At 41.6% G+C, this 22147-nt stretch overlaps 1 protein-coding gene across 3 annotated transcripts in view; it reads right to left on the reverse strand.

Moving 5' to 3' along the window:
- AFF3 (ALF transcription elongation factor 3) overlaps window positions 1-22147 on the reverse strand; it is a 558847-nt gene that overhangs the window by 281165 nt on the left and 255535 nt on the right. For all 3 annotated transcript variants that reach the window (XM_068564632.1, XM_068564631.1, XM_068564633.1), the window contains exon 5: window positions 15111-15158. In XM_068564632.1, coding sequence (XP_068420733.1) covers window positions 15111-15158 — 48 coding nt within the window. The remainder of the gene's footprint in view (window positions 1-15110; window positions 15159-22147) is intronic.

The raw sequence follows: 22147 nt of genomic DNA on the forward strand, positions 1-22147 counted from the left end.
CCAGACTCTGCCGATACAGTGGGTTTCCCACAGGGACTTCAGGATGCATTCTGGTTGCCCTTCCCCCTGAAGATTAAGGAATGACAGGGGAGAAGGGTGTGCTTTGTTTGGGTGATGGTTGCCATTCCTCTCCTCCAGCTATAGGGGGACCCACCAGGGCTCTCAGGCTGCAGTTTTGTGCCCTTCTTCCTACAGATTAAGGTTTCTGATCAGTAGGAAAGATAGAGGAGATGGGTCTGGGTGGAAGTTCGGCAGTGGCTGCAATTCCCTTCCCCTGGCCAACACCACAGGTGAGGCTTCCCAGCCTGCTCCCAGGTCTTCCCTATGAGCTCCTGGGGGAAGAAAAGCCTGCAAAAGAGTGCAAACTCCCCTGTGCTTGTGGTGCCCTCCTGTGAACCCATGTTCACCTTTGCCAATCATACACGTTTCTTCTAACTGGTTTACACAGCCTTGGCTGGTGTCCCTTACAAGCAAATGCTCAAGTCCTGTTTCTCCCTGAAGGTGCCTGTCTCCCTTCATATTTCAGGTTGTTTGCCTTGTGACCTCAGTTCTTTCATGGGTTTAATAAAAGTAGCTAATTTGCTCTTTCTCTGGCTTTTTTCTCCTCTTGTAAGAGTGGAACTGGTGTTCTCTCCAGCTCTCTACCTTCTGTAGCTCTGAGCTGAAACACTGCTGTTTTCAATAGCACTTTACCAAGTTGTGTGCAATCCTTTATCTCCTTTGAGCCACACAACCAGCCTGGGTCAACCACATGTTACTGCTGCCACAGGAGGAGAAGAAAATCCATTAAAGGAGACTGGGATTGACTATATATATATATATATATATATATATACACACACACACTACTACATGTGTGTATATATATATATATATATATATATATATATATATATATACACTACTATGTATAAAATAGATAACTAATGAGAACCTGCTGTATAGCACAGGGAACTCTACTCAGTGCTCTGGGGTGACCTAAATGGGAAGGAAATCCAAAAAAGAGGAGATATATGTATACATATGGCTGACTCACTTCGCTGTACAGTAGAAACTAACACAAGATTGTAAAACAACTACACCCCAATTAAAAAAAAAAAGAAAACTCACTACTGACTAAGCTGAATATGCATGCCCAATTCTTCATTTTCAAGTAAACACAGGTGTCATTATAAACTCCTAATTCACTCAAGAGTGGATTCCTAACAGATGTAAAAACAGTTTATAATTTTAGATGCCTTTGAGTTCCCATGAAGACATGAATTTTCTACACGTAAAATTCCAGCTCTTACTCATTGTTGGATGCTAGGGTTCACTGACTTTTTTATAGTAATAACTCAAGGTGTTGAATATAAATAATTAACAAGTAATAAGTCCCATACTTGAAAGGATATGTAAGATGTCTTTAAAAATTGAATGAGTCAGTTTTTTCATGAAGTTAGATTTTCAATAAATCATTCAAGTACCTACTGAGAATACTGCTGGGTGCTACAAAATCATACAGAAATGTAGGCAATCTCATTCTAATTGAAATTAAATCTGTATGTCAATGAAAAACACAATATTGAAAAGATATAATCCTTCATACATGGCACAGGAATATCAACCCATTTCCCTTCTTGTGTATTCTTTTAAGGCTCTATGTGGAAGCTGGGGGTTTTCTCAACCTACCTCTCTGAAGACTTCCACTATTTTAATTCACTGTCCTTCCAAGCCCAAGCAGATTTCTGAGTCTTACTCTGCTCTCCTCAGTTGGATAAGTCTTAACGTGGGAAGGATTTATATTTAAGTAGGAGGGTTCTATGTCATTTGCCAATAAGCAAGACAGCTGTTCCAAGCAATCTACCAAGTTTATTTCAATGTGAAAATACTCCTATAAGTTAGAAGCTATGCATAATTTTTAATCCTTTGTGAGCTCTCAAAGGGAGTCTTGAGAAACATAGTAGACCACAACATATATTATAAAAACTACTTTGCCTGGGTAATCTGATTCATAATTAGGCATACTTGGTATAACCATACACTTGTAAAAGCAACTAACAGGCATAAATTGACATAAATGAACGTAGTTTACAATAATTAAGAAGGCAAGGAAATTTAAATAAGCACTTCAACTGTACTTAAAGAGATAAAATGCCATCAACCACCTATCAAACAATGTTCCACCAGGGGGTGTAGTCTGCACTTATTCCCTTTGCAGCTGCTTTGCTTAGTGTGCGCACCTGAACAGTTGTACAAAAAAAAAAAAATGATATTTTTGTAAAGTGATTTATAATGTCCCACTGGCTTTCATTTTTATTCCAAGGAAGCACTGTCTTTATATTTTATCGTTTGTCAAATCAAACTCAAAGTGATTCCAACACTCTTGTTTTCTAGTAATGCTAAGTTGTAAAAAAAGCTGTAAGCAGATATCTAGATTCTAGATATCTACATATCTAGGGGAATTTGCTATTAATCCTGGGTTAATCCTTTCCTGTAGGCAGGAGTCCTTTAGCAAAACAATGATTTCTTAGCAATAAAGAGCTAATCTCGCAAATATTCTACAACCGGATTTTATAGACTGAGATTTCCTTAAGTGAACCTCATCTCCAACGAGTTTGAAAATACTTGATTATCCTAATGAGAATAATGGCAGCTAACAGTCATCAGTTCCAAAATAAAAGGTTGATTTCAATCACAGATTTGCAAGATTGGTTTACCTCCAGAACTGCGTTTGATGAATGAAAACATTTGGTTAGGCATGTTGACTCACGAAGATGTTTGTATCCACAAATTTATCTGGCAACAGATGTTACAGCCATATCAAATAATGAGCAAGAACAATAGCTTTCTTCTTTGCAAACTGTGCACTGTATTGAAATCTCTATTGACTCAATGCTACCAAGCTGGTCAGCGGCAGAGCCGTTGTCGAACAGAGTGTCTGATGCAAGAACTCCAGCTGCAGTGAAAATTCACACCTGTGCAGTCAGGGGTGCGGGCTGCGGCCACCTGGACCTCTCGGTGCCTCTGGCTCTACATTTGCACCCACCCCTCTCCTGGGCAGGAGGACAGTGTTGACTCTTGGGGCTCTTACGAAGGGTAATATGAGCAGGTGGTGTCAGTAACATGGAGCTTTATGGAAGGCAGCAAAAACACAGGCTGATGCAGAAGAAACTGGCACTTCAAGATGTACTACCAGTAACTAGGTTACACGTGAATACACGCTCAAGACCAATTTGTAAGGAATTATCAAAGGTACTTCTGTGTTCACTGTGCACCCCTTATGCCACACCGCAGGCATCAACGCTCAGTCTAACTCCTCAGAGACGCTGTGCGGCTTCTAAAGCAACAACTGCAGCCATGAGCATCCTTTCCTATCCTCGAGGCCGTGAGAAAGAGGTGGTACAAACACAAGAGTCCTGATGCATCCCCACAAGAAGAATTTGCCTAGTCTTATGTACTGAAAATATTCAGCCTTTTAAGAAAATCACTCTATCTGGTTTATGAACTTAGGCTCTGGACTCTGGAGTTTAAACCTTAACCATGTCTCTTATTTACTATGTGTTCCCCTCCCCTTATCTCAGTTTCCTGCTCTGGAAGATGAGGATGACATCATCTAGAGTTAGAGTGAGGATTAAAGGAGGTAACAGACATTGAGGGCACAGAAAGCCATCAATGCGTGTTAAGCCATGCTATCATTATTGCTTCTGTTGCGTTAATTCATGGAGCTTGCTCTAGTCCAAGGAGACTATTCAGATCCCCCTGCACCTCAAAGAAAGGGGGGCTAACACATAATATTGCTTTGATGGGCTCGTTATCGTTTTTAGTGATAAAAGGTCCAGCACACATCCTTCTAGAGACTGTGAATTTTCCCAGTGCTGCTAAGACCCTGGGGGTGGGAGGTTGGGTGGGGCAGAAGAATGCATTTAAAAACTGCTCCAATCAAAATTATTGCCAATCTGATCTCGGAAACATTTGTTCTAATGCACTAAGTATTCTGCCCACTGCTTTTTCTTTCCATTTTCCTCCATTTGCACGTGCTTGGCTTTTGATGTGGCATACACTTTAAAAATACATTATTAAGCAGACAGGCCTGTCACCCCTGGAGGTAGCACTCTGTCCCCCGCTTATTCTTAACAAATCTCCTTTTGTGCTCTTTTGTGCTGCAGTGATTAATCATTTCAACTATCCAAGGGTTGCTGATGATCTTTCTAGATGACTCCAGTTACCGTGAGTCCCCCCCTCTCCCCCATCACCATCTACACTGTTTTGAACCTGTTGGGAATCTGCTCTTGAGTCTGTATTCATGTCACAGTGATCTCCTGATTTCATACAACAATAACCAGCGAACGTCCAAAAGAACTCAGTGTTCATTTCTTGCCTCTTTCCAGAGTCTGCGGTTGGGGTGCGGGTGGAGGGCTGAGTGAGAGACTTCATTGAAAAAACCAAGGAAATAGAAAGTGAAAAAGTCAGAATGATCAACGCTCATTTTGCAGCCCAGAGGGGAGGTTTTACTCTCACTGGAGGGAACCTCTCGCGACACCATCTTCTTCACGTATCATGGCCGGATTTTCTTTCTCCCTTTTCCTCTTTCTCTCTAGTTTATCTGCAGCTGAGTTTTCAAATGGCTTTCCTGTTTGAAGCTGGGTAAAAGACTGTCATTTGGTTTCCAGAGAAGCAGCCTGGGTAGGTTTTGGGGGATACGGTCATTTTTCAGAAGCTGTACCAACATTTTTAGCTAACTTAAAAGGTTCTATTTTTAAAAGCCTGTCCTGTCAGCAATATGCTCAAGGACTTTCATTTTTATAATATTACTTTTAAAAAATACTTTACATATTCAAACTCAGATATTAATATATCTTGAATATATTAACTTGTCTCTTGGGCTTATCGTACTAAACTGTTGCCAAGTTGGAAAATAAAAAGTAACCACTTATAATAATCTATATTCTACAAAGGAAACAGTAGGATTTATCTTAATCACTATTTTATCATATCCTTAATTCATGTTTGCCCTTATAGATTATATTTTATTAAAAATAGTATGTTTACCAAAAAAAGTACTCTTTAATTATATAAAATAAAATATCTTCCAAAATTGCAAAAAAATAAGAAAAATAAATAAAAGCCTATCATTCCCTCTCCCCCACCCAGATAGACACTGTTAAACTGAATTCAAAAATATGTTTAAAAACTGACCAAAAATACTGTGAGATCACAAGTTATTGCCAGAGAAGGGAAGGCTAAAATGATTCGTAAAGTAAGTATGCAGATATAAATATATCGATACTGTTAAATTAATATAGAATCCCAGGGTGACTTTTAGAAAATATGTACTTTATATGCAAAAATAAATCTATATTTGAGATTACTAAAAAGATATTTACAAGTAGCTGAGGCATAGAGTTTTAAATTAATGCATAATATGTCAATAATAAGCATGCTGATCTTAGGATTTTTAATCACGTTTCAGAAGCCTAATCAATGTTCATAGAAAAATACTTTCTTTTTAAAAAAAGGTGTAGAATATAAAATTTTTAGTATTTTTAATTCTACAGAACCACAGACCTCTCATTATTTAGGATTACAATAAAAAATAAGGCATTAAAATGAAAACATTGTAATGAAAAAGTTGTAATAATAAACAGGAAACTGTCCATGGGTTACAACGCCTGTAACTTTTTAGGAAATTCAGGGGAGAGAGAAAGATACACTTTTGCATAAATAGGTACACCTTTTTAGTGGGAGGAAAGAGAGAGGGAGAAGCTGTAATAAATAAATCAGCTAGTGTCAGGATATGACATTATTTTCCAGCCCAATACTGCAATCCCCCCTTATCCATGCGGTATATGTTCTAAGACCCCCAGTGGGTGCCTGAAACCACAAGTAGCACCAAACCCTATACACATTGTTTTTTCCTATATATACATACCTAGGATAAAGTTTAGTTTATAAATTAGGCACAGTCAGAGAATAGCAGAACTGCCAGCATCACTACTCTTGCACTTTGGGGCCATTATTAAGTAAAATAAGAGCCACTTGAACACAGTACCGAGATAGATACCGAGATGCATGGGATACGCTGGACAAAGAGATGGTTCACATCCCAGGTGGGATGGAGCAAGATGGCACAAGATTTCATCACTCTGCTCAGAATAGCATATGATTTAAAACTTATGAATTATTTCTGGAATTTTCTATTTAACATTTTCAGACCTCAGTTGACCATGGGTAACTGCAACTTTGGATAAAAGAGGACTACTGTATCTGGAGAGACAGGAAGAGGTGTACATTTCCTAATTTATCAGCAGAACTAAAGGTGTTCAGGAAGCAGGCCAAGCATAGCGATTCTCCAGAACTTCTGGGCTACACGTGGGCCCAGGAATGGAGCCATGTGCAAATGGGAAAATGTCTCATGTGCAAAAAACAGTTAATTTAGGAGCCTAAAGAATGCCAAAACTGGATTACCCATTCTGAAATTGCGGGCTTTGTGTGTGGACAGCTTTCAAAATCAGAACAAAACCACCTGTAGATAAATACGGGCACATGTTCTAAAAGTCATAAAAAATGTCCTGAGTTTCAACCCCTACATTTTTAAAATACTTACATCTCATTGCATCCAACAACCATTAAAAACATACAAACTGCATAACTATAAACCAAATATATCAGAATTTATAAAACAGCATATAAGTGAAATGGCAAAAGAATAATCAGGTTTCTAAGTTTTTTTCCATTATAATGATCTAAATAATTATAAGTGTAAGAACTACAGGTAATTATGTCTTACTTAAAAGATATGATTAATATCTAGATAGATGTTCTAATTTTTCAAGGCCTGTATCTTGTCAATCCTCAAATTATCATTTTTGATCTTAGAAATTATTTTTAACTTTCCTGTATGTGTACAATAGTAATTTGCAGCAAATCTGTGTAATTTCACAACCCTCCATTTGAAAAAAGAGAACACCGTGTGTGGTTTTCATGATAATAAGTACAATTTAAAAATGTATGTCTTGAGTTGATAACTTTGGGTAATTGTTCCAAGAACTACTTTACATGGAGCATATTAGCAGTGGAAATAGCTTTGACTTCCCTCCCTCGATTACACGAGCAGCAATATGGTAATTAACCAAATTATCCCTGCAAATTTATTATCTTGATTTCTTCAACTTGTACATCACATTCATTAGCTATCAAAATGGAAAACTCAGTTTCATGAAAGATAATCAGACTACAAGTGGCAGATACAAAAGGTCTGAGCTTTTCTGGCGTGGATACCAGGAGTAGCTGGGAATGCCTTTTCACTTCCAACCCTCAGGAGTTATTAGGTGAACTCTCATCTCTCTTGAATTTGTGCGAAATGTAGAATGTTCTAGTGCTCCCAGGTAACCCAACAATCTTGGCCGTCCTTGGAGAGCTTATGTTTCAGGGGGACAGCACCTCAATCTTTTTTTGTTGGAGGATTGGAAGGACAACAGGGTAGAGAGGAAAAACAGACACTGAGCAAAAGGTCAAAGGCATTCATTCATTATTCCTCATCCATTTATTCAGCATTAATTAAACACCCATTACATGCCAGGCAGTTTGATAGCTCCTGGAGATGGATGGTAAGAGCCTAATGGGGCTTAAGAAAGACAATTATGACGCAGTACAATAAGTGCTATGATAAAAGTAAAGGGTACTTGGGGGGGGATACAGAACAAGAGCATCTAACTCAGACTCTGGCAATCAGGAAGGCTTCCTGGAGGGAGTGACATCTTAAGTGAGGCTTGTAAGATATGCAAGAAACAGTCGGGTGTTCGGGGTCAGGGGCAGACAGAGCGTGCTCTGGGGTTAGGGAAGAGCATGAGTGAAGCCCGGAGGTGAGGGAGAGGGCTGTGGTGCCGCTCCTGCAGAAGCCATGTACAGAGTGAGAGGTGGGCAGGGGTGAGAGATGAGGCTGGAACACCACTGGGGCCAGAGCACGTGTGGCTCTGCAGAGGACCTCCAAGAATCTGACTCTGTCTTGAGCCCAGTCTCACTATCTCTTTGCTCAGTGGATGTGCCTTGCAAGGCTAGAGCAACAGAAAACTTTAAAAATCAAGTATATTTAATGCCTCAGTCCTCTAATGTAGTGCTGAAGTTCTCCAAGTTTCTTCACGAGAAATGGGGAAGGTGTGCCTTTGACCTTGCTGGAAACCCCGGCCATGGTGCAGTCTGGCTACTGACATGCTTCCCTTGTCCCAGCCTGGGCACAGCAGGAGGTACATGGCACCATGAGCTCCGTGACGGCCTGTGGCATCCAGCTGTTGTTAACACTATGTGTGGACCTCCTCTTGTCTTCCAGTCCCCACCTTCACAGTAAGATATTGACAAACACCCATGCAAAGATATTGACTGCGGTATCAGAACTCACCCTTGACTATGAGGGCAGAGAGTATATTCCCACAGAATATATGCTGCTTGGGCTGCTAACATCCCCTTGGTCTTCCACACCCCTGGTTCTGTAAATGCCTCTGTGATGTCTAACTGTGTGCATCAGAAGGAGACAGGTAAAAACAGAAAGGCAAAGCCATTCACTCCCAATGGGAACTTCCAGACCTTCACGGTCCCTTTGGCCATCACCCCAAATCCTCTGGGCTCGGAACAGATTCTGAATTACAGTATTCTCGTCCCACCTCTGTTAGAAACTGGATACCTCCAGAGTCATCACAAAGCCTACAAAGTGTAGCCAAATGGCCCTGAAACAAGCAGCAAGCTGCTGCATACCCCTTACAGGCACCAGGATGCCCCTGGCAGAGAAATGGAGTCATTTAAGTAGGGCTTTTGGTTTCAGCCAAAAGGACAAATATAATAACATCTAGTAAAAATGCACCTACAGATGTAAAATAAGATATAAATTGTGTTACTGCTGTCTCTATCCATGAAAGTGGCCAACTGCAAAAAGAAAAATCAAAACAAAACACTACCAAGTGAAACTCATTTACCTTGGATAAAACATGTAGCTTTTGCTTGGTGAATTTCTCTAGACCTCCAGGAGGTTTACTTTTGCTTTGATTCGATTTTAGTATGACAAGTAATGGGATATATAAACGGGCTCCTCTACATTTATACGCGGATTGATTTTGCCATTTGTGGGCTTCATTTTGTCATGAATAAAATCTTTACTACTTGAAACAAATGAGATAATTTATAAAAAAAAAAAACAAAAAAACACACAACATGAGGCAGGAAACGCCTGTCTGGTCTGAAACGGGAGATTTGACCTAGGTCCAGCTCTGCGAACGACCCAAACAGATCACTTAAAACAAGTTGTCCCTTTGTTCTCTATTTTCTCCGAGTGGCTAATATATTTTCATGTGGGTTACGGAGCATGTAGACATTTAAGCACAAGGCTTCTCTTGGCTCACCATCCAGGGTCTGAACACGTGAGGGGGCCATGATGATGTGCGTTGCATGTGATGGTAATCTCAACTCTTTCCTCGCTCACAGATCTCCCAGCATCACAACTGGAAATCTTGCCTAGGAGGCTCCTTAGTTTCTAGAAAACCAAGGAAAAGGAGTTCCCTCTGTCTGCTGGAAATCTGTTCAGTTATAGCGTCAGGAAATTGGTTTGGGTCTCCAGAATTTAAACAAGTCCCAGGTACTCCTTTCATGTCAACAGAAGGGCAACTCTACGTAAATATTCGCCATGAATATCTCACAGGAAATTGGAATTAAATTAGTGACTAAAGATGAAAGCCAAGAAGATAATCTGCTCAGATGTTGCACTGAGATTGTCTCTAAATTCATCCTTTAAATCCAAACCAGATCTCAAACACTGGTCTCTTATGACAAAGGCTCCCTACGTTATGAGGAATGCCCGGCAATAAACGCCATCTAGAGCCGTGTGGCATAAAATCTGTGCATTCTAGATTCCAGCCCTGTACAACCCCATTAAGTTGTAAACAGATTTTATTTGCTGAACAAATGTTAATGCCATTCTACGTTAATGGATAATGCTAGGAAAAGCACCTAAGTATTACAGCACTGGAGCCTTTAGGGATGAAATACAGTGTAACTTAGAAAACTGTGTTACAAACATATGTCAGCGATGAGGGCTCCCAGCCCTTGGTGCCCATCTCCTAAATGAATTTTGCAGTAATACACAGATTTACTAGGTCCCAGGATTGAAATTCTCTGAGTGAGGATAAAAAATAATTATACTGGAGAACATAATGTAATATTCAAATGACTTGAAAACAGTCACCTCAGCAAAAATGAGAGGGGGGAGGAAAAAGAAGTTCAAAGGTGGTGAGATTGCTGACGGCCATAAAACCTCCGTGAGTTCAAGTGCACACACGTGTGATCGGGCACTTTCAGATCATACACACATGGGAACCGGAAACCTCCCTTTCACAGCAAAATGCCTGAGTGGTTTCATGAATGAGCTGGCGGGGGGGCTTCCTCCTTTAATAAGACAGCACAGCAGGTAAGAGAGAGGGGGTGCTGGTTAAAATCCCAGCTCTACCATGTGGTAGCTGTGTGCCCTTGGCCAGTTGTGTTTAACCTCCCCTCGCCTCACTTTCTTCCTCTGTAAAATGGGGATGATAATAGTTCCCAACTACACAGAAGGCAGTTGTGATGGTCCAATGAGAAAACACATGCAAGAAGCTTGGAAGAGTGTCCCAGATATAGTAAGTGCTCAATAAATGTTAGCCTATCCTCACTGGTGGTCGTGACTGTGTAGGAAATAAATGGAATGGAAATAAATGGAATGGAAATAAATGGAATGAAAACCACAGCCTCTCCTCACAAGAGGTCTCTAAACTCAGGGACTCCATCCTCTCAGTTTTCTCCAGTCTGGACCCTGCCCCCCTCTCCTCCACAGAAACAGCTCTCCATAAGGTCACCAATGACCTTTTTGTTGTCCAATCCATTGGGTGGCTTTCGATCCTCATCTTTTCGTGTCCTCTCAGGAATTCTGCGCCCTGTTGAATGGAAACTCTCTTTCCTTGGATTCTGTGACTTTTCACGGTCACAATTTTCTCTAGTCACTCCCTCTCATGTTCGTTTGCCAGTGGATATTCCTCTCTTCCCTGCCCCTGAAATGGTGGAATTTAGGCTCTCATTGCTTCTTGGCCTCAAGTCCCTCTCCAGGCAAATGTACCCATTTCCATGGTTTTACTACCAATGTGCTAATTCATCCAAAATGCTGGCCTGCAGCTCAGACCTCTGTTCTGAGTTTCTCTACATTCCCCTCGTCTACTTGAACATCACAAAGGCACCTCAAACTCAGCACGTCTAAAAATTAACAGAGGATGTCCTCTTCTCCCCCACCCAACACAGCATCTCCCTCCATCTTCCCATGTCTCCACCAAGCATCCCTCACTTGGAACCTGCATCAGCCTCCCATTCCTCTTCCTTCTTCCCCTCAAGCCACTCCTCACAGCAGCCAGAACGGTGCATCTACACTGCCAATCTGATCACGTCACTCCCAGCTCCAATCCTTCACCGGCTCCCCTGTGCTTAGAGCCTCTTGAATGTGGCTGGGAAAGCACAACACGACTGGCCTCTCCTGCCTGGCTTTTCCCACCTGCTCTCCAGCCACGCGGGCCTTCTCTTTCCTTCCCGGGTCTTTAACAAGCCGAGCTCTTCATTCCCTCTGCTTGGAATCTTCACCATTTTCCTTAGGTTGCTTTCCTACTCACCCTCCAGCTCTTAGTTCAAAGGCTGCTTCCTCAGGGAAGTAGTTCTTGACCCCAAATTCAGTAAAGTACCCTACAGTAAGCGCTCATAAAACCCTGAGTATTTACCACAATTCACATTATACATTTATTTATGAGATTAAAAAAAAAAACTTAGTATCTATCTCTTCCAGCACATTGTCGGTTCCCAAAGGGCCAGAGGTCATGTCTCTCTGACCCACCGCTGTTTCCAGTACCTCCCACATGGAAAGGGCATACAAACACTTGTCCAATGACCATCTCCATTTTCATTATTTTAAGGTATTTTTCATGACCCTGATCTTCCTCCACAACAAGAGAGAGCCTTTTTAAAACGAGATGGCTGCAAGCAGTTAAGTACCTCTGGTGACCTTGACGACATCAGGTTTACCTGAGCTGATTCCAAGGGGAGAGACCACTGGTAAGGAAAATTGGGCTCCACAAAGATGATTCACAGGAACCGAGCACTAAAAAAGCCAATACATCTTGTCCGTGATTTATAGCAAAGGGAATCTGTGAGCCATCACAATGATACTCATCATTCTCCTTTGCAGGATTCTTTTACTCACTCACTCATTTATTTATTCATTCCACAAAATCGTGAATTCTAAATTCCAAACATTAGGGCCACCGTGTGGGAAGAATACTGATGTGTGACAGATACACAACAAATCCAACAGGCTGTAACTGAGAAGGTGCCCTGCGCTTGTGTTTGCAGTAGAGGAGATGCTTAGGATAAGAGGGGAAGACGATCCTGGGGCTGCCTGGTGTGAGAGGCAGGTGACAGCCAGAAAAACATTCCAGGCAAAACTGGGAACACACACATGATCCTCTAGGAGCTCCTGAAGTTAGGCCACTACTAACACCTGAGACTGCCACGTGAGGGGAGAGAAAGATGCTCACACGACAGCACCAGTACCACCATCACTTCCCAGTCTATACCATCTCCTCTTTGGAACACTCCTCACAAGCTCTGGGAAGTGTGGAACTCAGAGCTCAGCTGTCTTCCGATGAAGGCAGCATCCCCCCTACCCTTGACCCTGCACGTACACATAAATCAATTCTCTCATTGGTCCAGGCTTTCCCTCTTGCTCCACGCCTGATTCAAGGTGGGCAGGGGCGGCACCCGTGGTGTGATGGATTAGGGGTCAGTATCATGGGAAGGTAGGAGAGTGGGGCTGGGGTGCCAGGCTCTCATCAGCTCTCTTAAGAAAAAAATAAATAATGCTTTAAACTCTTGGGCTTCCCTGATGGCTCAGTGGTTAAGAATCCGCCTGCCAATGCAGGGGACATGGGTTCAAGCCCTGGTCCAGGAAGATCCCACATGCCGTGGAGCAACTAAGCCCGTGTGCCACAACTACTGAGCCCGCGTGCCTAGAGCCCGTACTCCACAACAAGAGAAGCAACCACAATGAGAAGCCTGCTCACCACAATGAAGAGTAGCCCCTGCTCGCCACAACTAGAGAAAGCCCGCGCACAGCAATGAAAACCCAATGCAGCCAAAAATAAATAAATAAATAAATTAAATAAATTAAAAAAAAAAAAACTCTTGACTACACCATTCAGTTTTATTTGAAGTGAATTTTTCACTATCTAAAGCAGGGGTCCCCAACCCCCGGGCCACAGACTGGCACCGCTCCTTGGCTGTTAGGAACCGGGCCACATAGCAGGAGGTGAGTGGCGGGTGAGCGAGCGAAGCTTCATCTGTATTTATAGCCGCTCCCCATCGCCCGCGTTACCGCCTGAGCTCCGCCTCCTGTCAGCATTACGGTGAGTTGTATAATTATTTCATTATATGTTACTATGTAATAATAATAGAAATAAAGTGCACAGTAAATGTAATGTGCTTGAATCATCCTGAAACCATCCTCCCCACCCCCGTGGAAAAATGTCTTCCACAAAACCAGTCCCTGGTGCCGAAAAAGTTGTGGACTGCTTCTCTAAAGTATATCATTTTGGTATGAGAAATACTCAAACTCTTTATAAACTTCAAGCCCTGCTTAGAATAGAGAACAGAAGGGTCAAATAACAGAGTTCTTCCATATCCTCAGAAAAGATAAGAAAGGATGAGAAGGGGTAGGATTTTTTAAACATAAACAGAGAAACCAAAGAGGGGATTGGTGTGTTGTGGTATTATCATTTTGCAGATATAAACACCAAAACCAATCAAAGGAAGATGGCTTGAACATTGAATACTGGGACCCCAAACATCAAAGTATGTTAAAAGAGAAAAATAGGAAAAGTACATCTGCATTTTACACTATCTGTGTTTAACCTGAAACAAGGCCCCAAGATAGAGATCATTTAGATGTAAAATACAACAGGTATTTTATTCAACATATACTTAAATGCCAGAAATGAAGCTACCACACTTTGACAACTGTTTTCTATATAAATCTCTGCCAGAAAAACAAAAATCATTACGAATTCATCAAATCAAACTTCAATGAATTATTTTAATCAATTTGAGAGTGAAAAAATTTGTTTATGAAATAATGCTTTCCAGGAAGAAATAAAAATCCTTCCGCTGAAAACAATTTGATGGTTAATGTAAAATTTTAAACCACATAACCATATTACTGTAATTCACTAGCAATTCAAGAAAAAGTGTGTAGGATGCCCAAAAGTTAAAAACCTATTAAAATAAAGTTTTTCTTTTTCTTTATAGAGAATTGCCACACCATCTGGTCTGATTCGCCTTGGTGTTTTGCCCAGTGTAATATCAGCTTTCTGAGAGCTTTAAATTATTAGGTTATTCCGATGAAAAATATGATTGAAGACAAAATATAGGTTGAAGAGGACATCCTGATTACAAGTTTGGATACTCAGGAGAACACTAATATGGCAGAACAGCCCAGCCTAAGTGCATCTGCGCATGAAACTAGTTCAACAGAGGCCATGCACGTGAGATGATGGTGATGAAAAGGACAGGCTTACAGAGAGTAACAGGCAAAATAATAACACGCATAACAATATGGAAATAAATTTTCAACGCTGAGCATCACCTCTTCGTCAGAGTGCTTCTGATTCTAATTAAGTTTGGGAGAAAAATAACCAGGCAACCCCTGCCTGACTGGAAAGCACAGACTATTGAAAGATGCTTTTAAATAGTAGGGTGATAAATGGGGGCATCCAAATGTGAACACAATCATATTTTTCATCTCAACTCTGTTGTTCTGTCTTCCAGCTGATCCCTCTAATACAGTGTCACCTCAGCCTGTGCAAAGGGACCAGATTAAGGTGTAGCTCCTAGGTTTCTAAAGGAAGCTTTAGAAGTTGTTTTGTAAAGTACTATTGTTTAGGCAACTTAGGTGATTACTCTCAGAAAGGGTAAAGATCAAACAACACATGAACAATGGGCTCGCTTTGACACTGCAGCTGCACCTCCTTCCATTTGGAATCTATGTCAACCAGTTAGTAAGATTTGTAAAAGAATATCCTTACCCGAATTATTTCTTCAACACAGCTGTTGGTTTCTCCAGATCTACTCTCCTGCAAGCAAAGGGGAAAAAACATTAAGCCAGATAGAATAGACTTATGGTTACAGAGAAAAAATGACACATAAGCTTCCAAATTTAATAGAGTTTGGACAGTGGCCCTTGCCTAAAGTAGGACTTACAGATAAGCTCCTTTCCTTTTTTTTTTTTTTTCACACACACACACACACACACTGTATTTTATTTTTACAAGAGATAAATAGACTGACACCAAGCATTGTACATGGATGACCACAACAAAAGCAACAATGATTGCAATTACCAAACACGAAACACACTCATACTATGTCATAATATTGACATTCAGTCCAGGAATCCTCCACTGTAACAAGCTCCTTTCCTTAATAGGACAACTCCAATCAAGCCTGTGAGCACCCTCCCTTCCCGCACTGCTGCACCGTGGACGGGGCGGCCGGGTCCTGAGTTGCAGTGCTGGGCCCCAGAGTTGCAGCGCTGGGCCCTCCAACCACGTCAACTCTAAGCAGGGAAGGCTCCCAGGAGTACAGCCCATGACTGGCAGGTATGAGCTCCATTCAGCTTGGGTTCCATCAAAGTGTGGAAGGAAATGTGGCCTACACCACAAAGATGGATCCGGTCCACCCCCCAAATACATGCAATGGTCCTGCCGAATACAAGTGAAACTCTTGGTAGTTCTACCATCCTCAGGGCCTAGGTTTACTGGGTGATGGGCCAAAACCCAAAAGACCAAAAGGAGACACATTCTCCCAGCACTCCCAGGGTAGGCTGGGTGTCACACTCCAGAGCCACTGGTTCTGTAACCCACGCTGCCCTGTGCTGGGGAGATGGTATAGGCTCCGAGGAACGGTGGCTTCGGGTCACAGCCAACTCTGGGGACCATTTTAAGTTTCAGAGATGCTGTGTGGTTACTGCTGGTAACACACTCCCAGAGCACAGGAGGTAGTTTTGTGGGGACGTGAAAGCAGCATTTGCTGGTAGAAGTGCCTACTGTGGTCTCAGCAAAATACTTCCCTGGCCTTTTAGTTCAATGACATTGACCACGACTCAGCACGACCTCCCAGCATGAGGCTTTCTTCGCGATGTCTTCCCCAAGCCCACTCTGCTCTCCTTCCTCCTCACGGTTCTCTCTCCCCCAGGAATGCTGATCTGCACCTTCCTGGTTCATTCCAAGTCACCCTTCAGAGGCAGGTCAACCGTGACTTCCTCAAAGCACCATCCCTAGCCCTGGAATACTCATCCACGCAGCATTTACTTCCTCTTCAGCACACTCACCACAACTGCCGTTCACAGACGGACTCTGGAACGATCTCTCCTCCCTCTAGGGCAGACCCTCCACCCACTCAGGGGCTCTGTGTCTTTCAGTGTGAATATCTGCCAGTGCGCGGCACAGGAAGGAATGAATGAATCTACCTCCTGCCCTTCCCAGGAATGTGAGCGCTATCACAACCAGCTCCAGGACTTCTCAGTATTACAAAGGCTCCACCAGAAAGTGTACTTTCACACTCCCAGACCCCTGTGTGTGTCCCCCACCCGCTCTTCCTGGGAGTAGAACATTCCATCAGAAATATTCCACCCTTCACACCGGGTAAGAGGCCAAGGTGAATGCAAGTGCTTGAGGCTTGAAAAGGTCCCACAAGCGATTGAGATTTTTCCTACCCAGCAACAGAAGGTTTGTCCAAGGCTCCCAACTGAGGCTCAGAGAGTTTACATGACTTGCCCCAGGCCACAGAACAGCGAGTCTGGACCAGGAAACAGGACTCGTCCTCAGTCATGTACATTTTCTCTTCCAGAAGCTTTCCCCAGTCCCAAAGGCTGTGCCTGAAATATATGCATTTCCTCAGCAAACCTGAGCTCATTTGTTTGTCAAATTACCAGAGTTTCTATGATGTTTATATAGTTTGGAAACTTTTTTTTTTTATTGTGGTAAAATACACAAAACATAATCTTTACTATTGTAACCATTTTAAAGTGTAAAATTTACTGGCCTTAAATACATTCAGAACGTCACCACTATCTAGTTCAAGAACATTTTCATCACCCTGAATGGAGATCCCATGCCCCTTAAGCAGGAAGTCCCCATTCCTCCCTCTCCCCAGCTCCGGGTAACCACTAATCTACTTTCTGTTACTATGGATTTTTCTATTCTAAATATTTCATATAAATGAATCATATAACATGTGGCCTTTTGTGTCTGGCTGGTTTCACTTAGGATAATGTTTTCAAGGTTCATCCACGTTGTAATCTATGTCAGTACTCTATTCCTTTTTGTGGCTGAGTAACATTCTATTGTTATGGACAGACCACATTTGTTCATCCAGTTGATGGACATTTTGGTTTTTCCACTTTGGCTGTTGTGATAGCACTTCTATAAACATCTGTACACAAGTTTTTGTTTGAATACCTGTTTTCACGTCTTTTGGGTATAGAACTACATGTTGAATTGGTGGATCATATGGCAATTCTATGCTTAGCTTTTTGAGGAACTGCCAAATTGTTTTCCATACTGGCTGTACCATTTTATATTCCTACTAGCAACGTATGAAGGTTCTACTTCCTCCACATCTTAACCAACGCTTGTTATTTTCTGGTTTTGTTGTGTTTTGTATAATAGCCATCCTAATGGGTGTAAAATGGTATTGTGTTGAGACTTTAATCTGCATCTTCCTAAGGACTAATGATGTTGAGCATCTTCTCATGTGCATTTTGGCCATTTGTGTATCTTCTTTGGAGAAATGTCTTTTGCCCACTTTTAAATTGGGTTTGTTAACTTTTTATTGTTTTGTTTTAAGAGTTCTTTATATATTTTGGATACTAGGACCTTATCAGATACATGATTTGCACATATTTTTACCCATTCTTCGGAATGTATTCTCACCCTCTTGATAGTGTTCATGGATGCACAAAATTTTTAATTTGATGAAGTCCAATTTACCTATTTTTCTCTTTATTGCTTTGCTCTTGGTGTCGTGTCTAAGAAGTCATTGCCAAATCCAAGGTTATAAAGATTTACCCATGTGTTCTTTTACGAGTTTTATAGTTTTGGTTTTTATAGTTAGGACTTTAATTCAACAGTTTGAGAACTTTTAGGTGAAGTTTATTTCCTTATGGATTATTTGATGTTTTAGTTAAAACAGGAACATTATCTTTGTATAAATTACTCCTTTCTAGTCTCATCATTAAAAAAATCAATAACGAAATGTGTAAAGCACAACCATTGCTAACAGTGCATGAACATAACATATACGTCTATCCTTATAAAACAAGAAAAACAGTGTTAAATATCGTGATAAGATTAGAAGACCCAAAGCTTTTTACTAATATTTCATTCCTCTTTCCTATATTCATCCCTTCTCCTGTTTTCCCAAAAGTTCCAGTTTGGCAACATACATCTAATACACCCCCAACTTCTGTTCCCAATGCCTTATCCCGGGACTGCTCTGGAAATTTCACCATTCTGCTACTCCAATCAAATTAGATCAGAGAGCTCTTTTTGGAACCAGCCCAAACCCTGTTTCCTTTCCAGGGCAGCCAGAGGCAACCATCACAAAGGCTGTGTGGTGAAGCCTCAGCCAGGCCAGGGCTCAATGGTCCTTTGAAATGACCTCCTTCAGAGCTCAGGTGGGAATCAGTGGTCAAATTGGAAAACGAATCTTCATACCCACAACCATTTCTCTTACCCTATTTCCAAATCCCAACCCTTTCCTACCATGTAATATATTGGGAGAGCAAATGCTAAATTCTCAATTACTTTTTATTTTCCACCTTAAAACAATCAATCAAGGAAAACTTGACTTCATGCTCTCCGTGGACTCACCCAGGTTCACAACCTACTACAAAGACTCTTGATATGTTTGGTTCCTTGAAACTAAGCTTCCCCTGAATACCGCACTATAATTTCATTTGAAATGATTTATATCAATGACAGGTGGCCCTTAGTATCTCTCCCCATAATCCTATAAATTTCCACTATCCTACTCTGAAAAGGGAACACACTGAGAGAGGAACAGAATATAAAAGCCCTGCTAAATACTTCCCTCATCAATGTAGATGAAATATGCAGAATTATTACACTGGGTCATCTCGATGGCAACTCCAACCGTGAACTTTGATGGTCTGGCCAGACATCAGGTCATTCCCTCCTGGGAGGGCCCCTTGCCCAGCTGAGCATGTGCAGAACTGAGGCCAGGACAAAAGACTTCCTACAAAAGTCTCAGGGAGTCCTGGCTTTAAATTACAGAGTGGAGGAGCTTTGGCAGAGGAAAATCTTGGCCCTCGTCTGGAACATTTCTGACTCCTGGGGCCACCTGGGGAAGGGTACCACATTGGGGTTGAATTTCCCAGGCCCCATTTAGATTGGAGTGGATCCATGAGGCACAATATTACAGAAAGGTTGAAATGGAAGGAACCTTAGAGCTCATTTTACCCAATTCAATGACTTCAACAGATGGAGAAACTGTGGCCCAGTGAAGTGAAGAGTCTTGTCCAAAATCATTTTTGGCAGCAAAGGACAGTCAAGGTAGAACCCACACACATTTCTTCAACACCACTGCAGTCAATTTTCTACTATCTAATGCTATTTCTCCAAGCTCAACCTTTAGAACTGGCTCTACTTGAGGTCACTCTCGGGCTTAAAGTATGGAAATAGAAGAATCTGGATAGTGTTTGGATAAATTTCCTCCTTCGTTCCCATGCTGCAAATTATCCAATGCTTAGTCACTCTGGATCATACTCATTAACCTCACACACCACACGCACAGACCAAAAGGGTTAAGGCAGGAGAGGAAGTGGAGAGAAAAGGTTAATACTAACCATCTCTTCTGTGATGTTGACAAATTAGAGACAAGGATTTGTGTCCTCAGAAACTGGAGGGCAGAATTCTACCTCTTCTTTTCCGAATCCACAAAGGTGGGGTGGGGGGGAGATGGGTAGGTAGGGTTGGGATGGGCAGGGTGTGAGGGTCGGGGAGATTGCAGGGCCTTTCACCTTCTTTCTTTCTCAAAATCCTTATCAAATCTGGTTTCAGCTGCAGTTGTGCACTTTGATTATATTTACATTTTAAAAGCTTTCAGTGTTTATGAACAAGATTAAAACATGCATGTAATTTACATCTCCAAATTTGTGTTTATATTTTTTCACAATAAAGTCATTGCTTTCCTTGGAAAGGTACCCACTGAGGAGGGCTGTGCAACGCCAATTTTAATTACTGTGCATTTTGTGAGGGTTTGTAGCTGTTGCTTCACGCTGGGTTACTGAGCTGTATTTACTCCGACTTGGATGAACCCACCCCCTTTTCCTATCATTACATTTTGAAATCTGTCATAACAGCCTCACCTCATTGAACCTCCAACTAAACTTCAATTAAAAGCGAGCAACCCCAGCTGATTCTCCTTCTCTACAAGCCTTGTCGATCACGTTCCTTTCTCCATGGAACTGCTTTCCTCAAATCTTACCACTTAAAAATACACACCACACGCTCTGCCAGCGCAGTGTGAGGAACGGAGCTGTGGGTAAGTATAGCTCAAGAAATAGCCAGGAGCAACCTATCACTGAGAACCTAAGCCCCTAATTACCATGCCACGCACACAGCACTGGAAGAAGCCAGCCAAACTTAAGGAGAAAAGGCTCGATCCAATCAGTGGGAAATGTCATTTCACTATGGAGGAGATGAAGCCGCACATATCCTATTTTCAAAAATAGTTTAACTCTTCATCAGACACATTGAGGGCGGAACTTTCATTCTAAAATAATACTGTTTTAAAGTCACAGTAACCCTTGTTTGTCTGCAAGCACTCGAAAGGTCCTCAAACATTTAGACATTGTTTATCACATGCACACTCTTGAATACTTCCACAGAAGTATTTTTAAATAAGTCTTACTACTTCTGATATAGAGAAAAATTGAGGTACAAAGAAATTAGGTGTCCCATCAGTGCCACCAAAGCACTGGGCGAGGATCTAAGCTTGAATCGCAAGTCTACGTGAAGCTCCATCCACTGACTGTGGCGCCAGCCTCACCTGAGGCCAGGGTCACCGGAGGTCAGGAGAGTGCCAGCCAGTTCTCTCTTCAGCAAGTCTTATGCCCATCTAACTCTTCCCCCTTCTTTTCTTTCTTTTTGTTTTTTTTTTACAAGTGCTATTTTTTTTAGGAATGACCATGCCTGCACGGCTTTTTTTTTTTTTTTTTTGCACCACACTCACCAGCATGTGGGATCTTAGCTCCCCGACCAGGGATTGAACCAGTGCCCCCTGCATTGGAAGTGCAGAGTCTTAACCCCTGGACCGCCAGGGAAGTGCCCACTTCCCCTTTTGAGGCTACACTCTGCTCCCGATCGCCGGAGCTGGAGACTGGCCTCATCCCTTTTGGGTCCCCACGCCTGATCTCCCGAATGTGGTCAGACAATTGGTTCACCTGTTGCTCTGTTGCTCACATCCAGTTTTTTCCCTCAGAATTACTGTCACCATCACTTAGACATTTATACACTGAGAAAAAAAAAAAAAAAGAATAATAGAGAAGGAAAGGTGTATAAAAGTATATCATAAGAATGCAAACAAAATGACAGCAGAGAGTGGTGATATTATTTTCAACTAAAGGACAGTTCATAGCAAAAAAAAAAAAAAGAGTTGGAGAGCACAACACAGAATGAGGAAAAAATAGGGCATTAATAGAGCATCAAAATAAGGTATGCTAAGAAAAAGGAAAAAAATAGAATTATTATGGTTGGACATCTTTAATCCACCCCTATTTTTCCTAATAGACAAAGGATACCAAAACAAGATCCCAACTATATAAGAGGGATAGAGGACTTGAAAATAAAATTAAATAAGGACAAACTGAAAGATATAACGAACTTAGACTATTATGAGGAAACCCCAATTTTTCAAGCACACATGAAATAGCTACTGAAGTGGTTATATACTGAGCTGCAAAAGAGCTTCAAAAAATTCCAAAAAGCAGTTGTTTTATAGCCCAGACTCTTTAGTTACAAGTTATCAAAACACTTAAGCT

The sequence above is a fragment of the Eschrichtius robustus genome, chromosome 15 (genome assembly GCF_028021215.1).
Source record: "Eschrichtius robustus isolate mEscRob2 chromosome 15, mEscRob2.pri, whole genome shotgun sequence".
NCBI classification, from domain to species: Eukaryota; Metazoa; Chordata; class Mammalia; order Artiodactyla; family Eschrichtiidae; genus Eschrichtius; species Eschrichtius robustus.